Source organism: Branchiostoma belcheri, unplaced genomic scaffold (assembly GCF_001625305.1).
Source record: "Branchiostoma belcheri isolate BF01 breed outbred unplaced genomic scaffold, Haploidv18h27 scaffold113, whole genome shotgun sequence".
NCBI classification, from domain to species: Eukaryota; Metazoa; Chordata; class Leptocardii; order Amphioxiformes; family Branchiostomatidae; genus Branchiostoma; species Branchiostoma belcheri.
In genome coordinates, this window is record NW_017802525.1 from 708,938 (window position 1) to 720,988 (window position 12,051).

The 12,051-nt window shown below is 44.2% G+C and overlaps 1 protein-coding gene and 1 pseudogene across 1 annotated transcript; both read left to right on the forward strand.

Moving 5' to 3' along the window:
* Nucleotides 1-907: 907 nt before the first annotated feature.
* On the forward strand, nt 908-3,330 carry LOC109462152 (stress protein DDR48-like). The gene is made up of 4 exons (XM_019758645.1): nt 908-948; nt 1,319-1,547; nt 1,978-2,899; nt 3,293-3,330. The coding sequence occupies exons 1-4, from the start codon at nt 908-910 to the stop codon at nt 3,328-3,330; spliced, it is 1,230 nt and encodes a 409-aa protein (XP_019614204.1).
* A 1,813-nt stretch (nt 3,331-5,143) lies between these two features.
* LOC109462153 lies at nt 5,144-6,975 on the forward strand (annotated as a pseudogene).
* Nucleotides 6,976-12,051: the final 5,076 nt, after the last annotated feature.

Here is a 12,051-nt window from a genome sequence, read left to right on the forward strand (position 1 = left end):
AACTTAACTCATGTCAAACAGAAATGGTTCGATGGTTTGCCGAAGCTCAACTCTCTGGCGTTGTCACACACAGCATCAGTAGCATGGACTCAAATTCCTTCCAAAACCTTCCTCACCTGTACTTACTTCTACTCGACAATAACTTACTGAAAAGTATCCAGCCTTCTTGGTTTCACGGATTGAAAGCATTAAAACAGCTTTCTTTGAAATCAAATTCAATTCGAAGCATCCATCCTGAGGCATTTAAGTCATTCGAAAATCTTAGCCGCCTGGACTTAAGCAGCAATGCTCTGTCGTGCTTGTCGAGTAACACGACCGGGCTACAAAACCTAAATGAACTAACGGCCAGCAGAAGTAAAAACCTGCCCCTTGGCGATTCGCATTCTTTGTCCATTTCTTGGAAACTCTATTATAAGCAAAACGCTTATTACAGTTGTGTGTCAGTCAGCGTGGACAAAGTCCTGTTCTGTATCTCTAGACATGATACACAGACACGATATCAGGTGCGTATGGAGCTAGCTATACCCAGTCTTCAACCAAACAGCCAATGTCAGATGTTAAGATTTACTCAGTCAGCAATCTACACGTATGGTCTACCACTTGTAATCTTGTCCTCTAACACGGAACAAGACCAACATGCTGCCAACTTGACTCATTTCTGCACACGTGCTTGGGAAGATATGGGCAGCGTGAGGCTAGCTTTGGGCGCAGACGTCAGTCTCCGGATTGTTGAGATGGGTTTGGGCCAGTCCAACGAAGCCCAGATCGTTGCTGTCGTTCTATCCCATGTCACACCAGTAGAAAACAAAGACGGGTCTCATCTCAACATCAATGCTTCTGCATCTGGTCATGAAGAAGTCATTAACGTTGACATGTTTCATCAATACGTGGAGGACGACCTACCGACATGTCTTCCCCTCGCCCGTGTCCAGCGGTCCTGATGACTCCGTCTGTACAGAACAGAAGCGGCGAGAAGAGAAGGAGGAGACCCAGACTACTTGTACGCCCCAGATCAGGACCACCGGTACGATCCTGAACGGGACAATTTCTGATACAAAAATACCCATGACAGTGCAACCAGGGAAGGAAACAGGACTAAGTAGGGGGCGTCGTGGTGTTAGTTGTTATAGGCATCATTTTGGTAGCGTTGGCCCCAGCATGTTTCTATTAAGAAAGCAGGGCTGTTGTTCACGAGGTAACCAAACCGCACAGGCTGCTGATGATCCTTCAGCAGGGTCTCCTGCTGGTGTGGCCCCTCTCAGCCGCTGGAGGATCAGCGGACACGCTGTTAGTGCCAATACGGGCGACACTGCGACAGCACCTGTGGACAACGGCGCAGTGTCTGGCCAAGACATTTAAATGTGTATGAGAATGATGATGATTTAGAAATGCCCATTGATGCTGTATCTGGTCAACACATTAACGTATACGAAAATGATGTTGAGGTAGGTGTGTCTTCTAACAATGTAGCTGGATCAGCCAGGCATGCATATGAGAATGATGCTGAAGTTTTGCAAGACACTCACGAGTATGAGAATGATCATGAGGTAGCTGTGTCTGCTAACCATGTAGCTGGATCAGCTATGCATGCATATGACAATGATGATGAGGTAGCTGTGTCCACTAACCATGTAGTTGGGTCAGCCAGGCATGCATATGAGAATGATGATGAAGTTTCGGTAGGCACTCACAAGTATGAGAATGATGATGAGGTTGATGATCATGATGACGAGGCAATGCCTGCTAATGCAAAAGCTGGGCAACAGGCTAACACGTACGAGAATATGAAATGGTAGCCACGTCTGCTATTGGTGCATCTGTGCCAACTATTAAGGTGTATGAAAATGATGGTGCGGTAGTAGGACCCATATCTGGGAAGCCCATGTACGAAAATGATGGGGCAATGCCTGGTAATCCAAAAACAGGGCAACAGGCTAACATGTATGAGAATAATGCTCATCCTGTGCACCGTTTAAGGTGTATGAAAATGATGGTGTGGGGGTAGGCTCTATTGCCAGTTTGTCTGGAAAGCCCATTAACGTGTATGAAAATGATGATGATGATAAAGCAGCAGCTGCTGCTGATGATTCTGTAGATGGAGAAGACACTCCTGACGAGTATGGAAGGAGCAATTCCCATGCTACATCGTCTGATCATCCGTCAATCTATGACAATGAGGCTACAAAGGCAGCAACTACTGCTCCTCAGAGTCAGACGGTTTATCAGAATGAAACCGGGAAGTCTCATGCCATCTATGGGAACGAGAATGAGGAGGTTCTATCTTCTGATTCTTGGCCCATCTATGGGAACGAGAGTGAGCAGGCAGTGTCTAATTGTCAGCTAATCTATGGGAACGAGAGTGATCAGGCTCAATCTTCTCAGCCCATCTATGGGAACGAGAATGAGCAGGCTCTATCTATTGATTCTCAGCCCATCTATGGGAACGAGAGTGATCAGGCTCTATCCTCTCAGCCCATCTATGGGAACGAGAATGAGCAGGCTCTATCTGCTGATTCTCAGCCCATCTATGGGAACGAGAATGAGCAGGCTCTGTCTTCTCAGCCCATCTATGGGAACGAGAATGAGCAGGCTCTATCTGCTGATTCTCAGCCCATCTATGGGAACGAGAGTGAGCAGGCAGTGTCTCATGCTCAGCCCATCTATGGGAACGAGAGTGAGCAGGTTTTATCTTCTCATCCCATCTATGGGAATGAGAATGAGCAGGCTCAATCTGCTGATTCTCTGGTCATCTATGGGAACGAGAGTGAGGGGGCAATGTCTAATTGTCAGCTAATCTATGGGAACGAGAGTGATCAGGCTCTATCTGCTGATTCTCTGGTCATCTATGGGAACGGGAATGAGGAGGCATTATCTGGTGATTCTCAGCCCATCTATGAGGGTGAGAAGGAAAAAATACCTTCCTGAAAAGAGCTTAGAGGAAAAAACAAACCTCTGAGCTGGGAAATGGTGTCCTGTGCCGAAGGAAAATAGGATTTCCTTTTGGCAAAATTCTACATGTTCATAGCTGTTGCATTAGTACCTGGCGGTGTCTAGCTCATATTCTTGCCTTAAGCGAGACTTAAGTTACTCATGGCAACCATGGTCAAAGGAATGCACTGGAAAAGTTAATGTTTGGCGATTTACTGATGTGTATAGTCTGTATTGATTATTGTACCTTTCTGGAAAAAAGTCATCTTGTGTAGAGTCTAGACAATGCATAGCATCATAGCTGATCTAGATTTTAGACCAACCGGAGATACATACAACCCATTACCACCTGACCTCCCTCCAGGCAGTGTCCTTGACGAGCTGATCACAACAGAGATGTAAAACGTTCACATCCTTGCTGAGATCAGTATATTTACTGTAGTAAAATATACTGTAATGATACCTGGAAATGCTTTCTGCACCTGTAGAACTTAATACATGTAGAATTTGTAAAGTGGTTGATGTTTTTACTTCTAGCTGAAAACATGTACAAAGGCCAAGACGTTTAATCTTTTCTCTCCCAGAAAACAACCAGACAATGCATTAATATATATAATATCAGAAGATCTAGATTATAGCCCGACCGCTGTTACATATTTGTATGAAAGTGGTGAAACTGTCTTTTCCAGCAGACTTCCCTTTGAGCAGGGCGTTTGAGCTCATCACTCCATACTCAACAGGACCGACTTCAGCCTGCCGGCAGAGTGCAGAGTTCTTGCTAAGTATTTTATTTGTGAATGGTAGATGACAGTATTGTTTTTTTTATATATATTTCATTCGGGCAAAGTTTATCCAAAAACTGTGAGCTTTTGCATTGTAAGTGGCCAGTTAGGTTGTGACAGTATACATTAGATACTATTATTTACTGAGCGAGGAGACTTCACAAGAATACTTCGGCGTTCTAATTTGATAATCCTTCCATAGATTCTGCCTACCCTATACTAGTACTACTTTTCATACTATACCATACTAGTACTATTTCCTGCCATGCTCAAATTAACACTACAGATAGGGATTGTTCTCGCTCTCCTGGCGGTATGTGAATGTATAGAGCCGGCCTGTTTTCCTGGATGTAATAACACAGATACATGGTCGTCTTGCGTTTCCTCCCGCACGTCACACTACGGTGCTTATGAGAGCCACAGGGCCCAGCTTCTTGATGCCGCATGTATCTTGTGTACTAAGCAGCAACATGGCACGTTAGGCACTGTACAAAGCGCCTCCCAACGTAACTCAACATGCCTCCCTAAACATGAACATGTAGCGGTGAGAGGATTCCCTTTTGGGGTCCTCTCCAAACTCCGGCCGCGTCACCAGGCTATGGAATGGCTCGCTCTAGTCGAGTGTGGGATTACAGATTTAGAAGAGTCCGCTCTATCCGTGTTTCCTGTACTGACACTCCTAAACCTAGACTCCAACAACTTAACTCATGTCAAACAGAAATGGTTCGATGGCTTGCCACGGCTCAACACTCTGACGTTGGCACACAACAACATCAGTAGCATGGACTCAAATTCCTTCCAAAACCTTCCTCGCCTGTACATACTGATACTCGATAGCAACTCACTAAAAAGTATCCAGCCTTCTTGGTTCCACGGGTTGAAAAAATTAAACCAGCTTTCTTTGAAATCAAATTCGATTCGAAGCATCCATCCCGAGGCATTTGTGTCATTGGAAAATCTTGGCAACCTAGACTTAAGTAGCAATTCCTTGACGTGCCTGACGACTTATACAACTGCCGGGCTAAACAACCTACAAGCACTAATAATCAGTCATAGTAAACATCTGCCCCTCAGTGATTCGCATTCTTTTTCGACTCTCTGGAAACTTAATTATTACCAAACCCCTTATTCTAGTCTTGTGGCAGTCAGGGTGAACAAAGTCCTTTTTTGTATCTCTAGGGGACTTAAAAATTCACAATACAAAGTTGCGATGGAACACGACAGCCTCACGGAGCTAGCCAAGCCCAGTGTCGAACCAAAAAGTCGATGTAGCTATAGGGAGTTACAATTGACTGCAGCAAGCCAAAACTATGGTTTGCCACTGGTAATCTTGTCCTTTAACACGGGAAAAGCCCGACATGCTGCCAAATTGACTCACTTCTGTACACATGCTTGGGAAGATGTCAGCAGCGTGAAGCTAGCTTTGGGTGAACATGTCACTCTCCGGATTGGTTGAGATTCGTTTAGGCCAGTCCAACGAAGCCCAGATCGTTGCTGTCGTTCTATCCCATGTCACACCAGTAGAAAACAAAAACGGGTCTCATCTCAACATCAATGCTTCTGCATCTGGTCATGAAGAAGTGATGAACGTGACATGTTTCATCAACACGTGGAAGACGACCTACCGACATGTCTTCTCCTCGCCCGTGTCCAGCGGTCCTGAAGACTCCGTCTGTACAGAACAGAAGCGGAAAGAAGAGAACGAGGGAACACTGACTACGCCCAGCACCAGGACGACCAGTTCAATCCTGAACGGGACAATTTCGGATACAAATATACCCATGACAGTGCAAACAGGGAAGGAAACAGGACTGAGTAGGCGACTCGTGGTGTTAGTTGTTATAGGCATCATTTTGGTAGCGTTGGCCCCAGCATGTTTCTACTAAGAAAGCAGGGTTGTTGTTCACGGGGCAACCACGCCGCACAGGCTGCTGATCCTTCTGCTGCTGGTGTGGCCCCTCTTAGTCGCTGGATGATCAGCGGACGCGCTGTCAGTGCCAATACAGGCGCCACTGCGACAGCACCTGGGGACAATGGCGCAGTGTCTGGCCAAGACATTAATGTGTATGAGAATGATGATGAGTTAGCAATTCTCATTGATGCTGTATCTGGTCAACACGTTAACGTATACGAAAATGATGTTGAGGTAGGTGTGTCTTCTAACAATGTAGTTGGGTCAGCCAGGCATGTATATGAGAATGATGCTGAAGTTTCGGTAGGCACTCACGAGTATGAGAATGATCATGAGGTAGCTGTGTCTGCTAACCATGTAGTTGGGTCAGCCAGGCATGCATATGAGAATGATGATGAAGTTTCGGTAGGCACTCACATGTACGAAAATGATGATGAGGTAGCGACTGCTTGTTCTAACCAAGTTGGTGGGTCAGCCAGGCATGCATATGAGAATGAGAATGATCTATCTGTGTCCACTAACAATGTAGCTGAGTCAGCAGAGCATGCATATGAGAATGATTTATCTGTGTCCACTAACCATGTAGTTGGGTCTACCAAGCATGCATATGAGAACGATGATAAGATACAAAAACCTGCCGATTCTGTAAGGCACGACACTCACATGTATGAGGATGATGATCATGATGATGAGGCAATGCCTGCTGATTCAGAAGCTGAGCAACAGGCTAACACGTATGAGAATGATGCTAACGCAGTAGATGCTGCATCCCTTCCCATCTACGGGAAGGAGAATGAGGAGGCTCAATGTGCTGATTCTCAGCCCATCTATGCGAAAGAGAGTGAGGGGGCAGTGTCTGCTGATTCTCGGCCTATCTATGGGAACGAGAGTGAGCAGGCTCTATCTTCTCAGCTCATCTATGGGAACGAGAATGAGGAGGCTCTATCTGCTGATTCTCAGCCCATCTATGGGAACGAGAATGAGCAGGCTCTGTCTTCTCAGCCCATCTATGGGAACGAGAGTGAGGGGGCTCTATCTGCTGATTCTCAGCCCATCTATGGGAACGAGAATGAGCAGACAGTGTCTGCTGATTCTCAGCCCATCTATGGGAACGAGAATGAGCAGGCTCTGTCTTCTCAGCCCATCTATGGGAACGAGAGTGAGGGGGCTCTATCTGCTCATTCTCAGTCCATCTATGGGAACGAGAATGAGCAGACAGTGTCTGCTGATTCTCAGCCCATCTATGGGAACGAGAATGAGCAGGCTCTGTCTTCTCAGCCCATCTATGGGAACGAGAATGAGGAGGCTCAATCTGCTGATTCTCAGCTCATTTATGAGGGTGACGAGGAGTAAATACCTTCCTGAAAAAGTGCCTAGAAGAAAAACAAACTTCTGAGCTGGGAAATGCAAATAATCAATATAGTCTAACTAACTTAGTCAAAAAGATTATATTAATCATGATAATAATCAGAATGAACAGGATATTCATATATGAGTACCACAGACATATAAAGCCAGGTCCAGATTATGGTGTTCTGTACCGTAGAAAAGTAGGATTCCTTGTAGAAGTTTGGCAAAATTCTACATGTTCGTCGCTGTTGTATCTGGCGATGTCTAGCTTATATTCATGCCTTAGGCGACAATTGAATTACTCATGTTAATCATGGTCCAAGGAATGCACCGGGCAAGTTGACGTTTGGAGCTTTATTGATGCGTAGAGTCTATGTTGATGATTATACCAGTGTTGTGTGCAATGGCTTATGTAGCTGTACCGTATGTACAGGTTAGAGTGGTCAATTTACATACCTGAAATGTACACACAAGACTGACCCCCAGAAAGTGCAGACAATGCATAAAATCAGGCTGTGCAGCTGGTGGACAGAAAGATGGACACTGATTACAGTGTGGATGGGATTTCAGCAATCATCTCTCCTGGCAGATTGGCAACATTCCTCACACAGAACAGCCCACACATTTGGGCATAGAAGTGGGGCATTTTTACCACTATATAACCTTGAAAACATACAGAAGTACGGCCTTGAGCCACCTTTCAAGAGTTCAAGGAAGGATGGCCAGGTCTTCTTTACAATGCTTCATTGTTACATTTTGAACGATTGATCATAAAGATACCGACATATTCATGTATGGGGACATAGCATTTTGCGTTGACGCTGAGTGTCATTGAAGTTTAGTTTCAGGAATTGGCCGAACTACACCAGAACAAATCCCAGGCATGGAGATCAACATTAGCCTCATTTATTCTTTTGTACAAAAATAATGCTGCAATGAAAAATAATTCACATGTATGGTTTTATCTCTTATTAGATGTCATCTAACATATATGTATCTGCCCTTAAAGATCAGCCTTTATTGTGTTGTAATGTATTGTCGGTGTTAATTTATATCAAATGTACCTCACCGGACGTAAATCCGGATGTTTGTTGAATGATGATAATGATGTATTGATTTTATAATTGTAATATGGTGTTGTATTGTAATGCTATATGTTAGTGTTGCTTTTAAATGTACCATATTGTAAGCAAAGGCAATAAACTGTGACCAGTATACCTCATGGTTGTTGGGAGATTACTTAAAAGGCCATACGAAATGAAAGCAGTCAGAAATAGGAGACAGTAATTATTATAATAAATCATGACATACAAGTCAGATTGATTTAGAATGACTTAGATTTAGCTGGTACACCAAATCTGTTTTTACGGTTTGATAGGGAAAGGGTTACTTTTAATCACATGATTAGCCATGTAACGCTCAGCAGTAATGAATCACAAGAGACGTAAAACTGTAGAATATTTTAAATTGCAGAGATCAGAATCTTTACTGTAGTATAATATGGATGATAAATGTAATGAATATAGCTTTTCTGCAACTATATATGTCTAGTATCATATAAAAAGTGTTGTTGTTTATACTTAAGGCTGAAAACACAAATACTAGTAGTTAATTTCTCTGCCTCTAAAACACCCAGAGAGTCCAGACAATGCATAACATTAAAATTAAAATTAAACTAGATACTAGGCCAAACGGTACTGATTATGTTACATGCATGTATAAAAGGCGATGGAGCTGTCATTCGCACCAGACTTCCCCCCAGGCAGCGTGTTCGAGGTGATCAAACCAATCCGCGGGCGGACCTCCCTACGCCGGACCATGCAACGTTTCTGCTACTGTGGGAATTTAAGGTATTGATGACAGTTTTTGTATTTTTCCTCCAGGCAAATTATTCCAGACAGAACTTCTGCAGAGTGTCAGCTGTTACAATGTAGCTAATATAACTAGATACTCTGTAACCGATTCCTTATTCACTAAGGAAGGCCTTAACGCTTTAACTCAACTATCGATTTATACTCAACAAACATGCTCAAAGTAACGCAGCAGATAGGGATTGTTCTCGCTCTCCTAGCGGCATGTGACGGTTTAGAGCCGGCCTGTTTTCCTGGATGTAACAGCACAGAATCATGGCCGTCTTGCGTTTCCTCCCGCACGTCACACTACGGTGCTTATGAGAGCCACAGGGCCCAGCTTCTTGATGCCGCATGTATCTTGTGCACTAAGCAGCAACAAGGCATGTTAGGCCCTGTACAGACCGCCTCCCAACGTAACTCAACATGCCTGCCTAAACACGAACATGTAGCGGTGAAAGGGTTTCCTTTCGGGGTCCTCTCCAAACTCCGGCCGCGTCACCAGGCCATGGAATGGCTCGCTCTGGTCGAGTGTGGGATAACAGATTTAGAAGAGTCTGCTCTATCCGTGTTTCCTGTACTGACACTCCTAAACCTGGACTCCAACAATTTAACTCATGTCAAACAGAAATGGTTCGATGGCTTGCCGATGCTCAACACTCTGACATTGGCACACAACTACATCAGTAGCATGGACTCAAATTCCTTCCAAAACCTTCCTCGCCTGTACATACTGATACTCGATAGCAACTCACTAAAAAGTATCCAGCCTTCTTGGTTCCACGGGTTGAAAAAATTAAACCAGCTTTCTTTGAAATCAAATTCAATTCGAAGCATCCATCCCGAGGCATTTGTGTCATTGGAAAATCTTGGCAACCTAGACTTAAGTAGCAATTCCTTGACGTGCCTGTCGACAAATACAACTGCCGGGCTACACAACCTACGAGCACTAATAATCAGTCATAGTAAACACCTGCCCATCAGTTATTCGCATTCTTATTCGACTCTCTGGAAACTTAATTATTACCAATCCCCTTATTCTGGTCTTGTGGCAGTCAGGGTGGGCAAGGTCCTTTTCTGTATCTCTAGACGTCTTGAGAAAACACGATACCAGGTCCATATGGAACATGACAGCCTCACAAAGAATAGCCATGCCCAGTGTCAACCCAAAAAATCGATGTAGGGAATTAAAATTGACTGCAGCAAGCCAAAACTATGGTTTGCCACTGGTAATCTTGTCCTCTAACACGGTACAAGCCCGACATGCTGCCAACTTGATTCACTTCTGTACACATGCTTGGGAAGATATCAGCAGCGTGAAGCTAGCTTTGGGTGAACACGTCACTCTGCAGATTGTTGAGATTGGTTTGACTGAGATTGGTTTGCGCCAGTACAACGAACCCCACATCGTTGCTGTCGTTCTATCTGATGTCACGGCAATGGAAAACAAAGGCGCTTCTAGTCCAAACAAAAATGCCTCCGTCTCTGGCCATGAAGAAGTGATGAACGTGACATGCTTCATCAATACGTGGAGGACGACCCACCGACATGTCTTCCCCTCGCCCGTGTCCAGCGGTCCTGATGACTCCGTCTGTACAGAACGGAAGCGGGGAGAAGAGAAAGAGGAGAACCAGACTACCTACATATACACGCCCGACACTAGAACAACTGGTACGAGCCTGAACTGGACAAACACTTATAGTATTTATACAGAACCGACCGTGACAGAGCAGCCAGGGAATTCGAAGGAAACAGGGATAAGTAGCAGGCGTGTGGTAATGGGTGTTACACTAGGCATCCTTTTGGTAGCGTTGGCCCCAGCATGTTTTCTAAGAAAGCGGGGATGTTGTTCAAGAGACAACCAAGCCGCACGGGCTGCTGATCCTTCTGCTGCTGGTGTGGCCCCTCTTAGCCGCTGGATGATCAGCGGACGCGCTGTCAGTGCCAATACTGGCGTTACTGTGAATGCACCCTACAATAATGACGCGATATCTGTTGATTCTGCATCTGGCCAAGACATTAACGTGTATGAGAATGATGATGAGTTAGCAATACCCATTGATGCTGTATACGAGAATGATGTTGATCTAGTTGTCTCTGCTAACCATGTAGCTGGGTCAGCCTTGCATGCATATGAGAATGATGATGAGGTACCAAAACCTAGTGATTCTGTAAGGCACGACACTCACATGTATGAAAATGATGATGAGGTTGATGATCATAATGACGAGGCAATGCCTGCTTATTCAGAAGCTGGACAACAAGCTAACATGTATGATAATCATGAACTGGTGTCCATGCCTGCTAATGCTGTATCTGTGAAAATTACCAAGGTGTATGAAAATGATGATGTGGAAGTAGGGTCTACTCAGTGTTCATCTATGAATGAAAATGATGATATGCAAGCAGTACCTGCTAATTCTGTAGATGTAGAGCCCAGTAATGTTCATAGGCGTAACGATGAGTATGGAATGGACAATGTGAGCGCTTCATTTCCTGATTATCCGTTAATCTATAACAATGAGACTATAACGTCAGCACGTACTGATTGTCAGACGGTTGATAACTATGAGACTGGGGAAGTAATAGATGCTGCATCTCTTCCCATCTATGGGAACGAGAGTGAGGGGGCAGTGTCTGATTCTCAGCCAATATATGGGAACGAGAATGAGGGGACTGTGTCTACCGATTCCCAGCCCATCTATAAGTAACCAGGAGAAAATAGCTACCTGAGAAAGTGCCGAACTTCACAGAGCAAAAACAAACCTCTGTGCTCAAAAAATGAAAAACAAAATGTAGCCAAAAAAGATAACTATGAATATAATCATAATCAACGATGAAACATACAAATTGTTAAAGGTAAAATAACTTTCTATCATATATCAGCATGATCCATTGTTCGTTACTTCAAATTATCAGCCTTGTAAATACCACACACCAAATGATGGCGTTCTGTATCGTAGGAAAGTAGTATTGCCTTTAGCGTTTTGGCAAGATGCTAGTTTATGAATGTAGTACTTGAGGCTCAGTAGTATCTACTTTTACTTGCCTTAGGCGACAAAAATCACTGAATATTAATGATGGCTCAACTGAATGTACTGAGCGGGTTTTATTGTTGTGTAGAATTGATGTTGGCAATTGTAATTACGGCTAAATTATGCCAGTGGCCTATAGAATTGTAGCATCTGTACAGGTTTAGTGGTTTATTTGGTCACATTCTACTACGTAG

Coding starts and splice junctions, on each gene's coding strand:
- LOC109462152 (XM_019758645.1), top strand. CDS start 908: ATGTCTTCCCCTCGCCCGTGTCCAGCGGTCCTGATGACTCC. Junction 1,548..1,977: donor AGTATGAGAATGATCATGAG/GTAGCTGTGTCT, acceptor GCACCGTTTAAG/GTGTATGAAAATGATGGTGT. Junction 2,900..3,292: donor TTCTCAGCCCATCTATGAGG/GTGAGAAGGAAA, acceptor ACCTCCCTCCAG/GCAGTGTCCTTGACGAGCTG.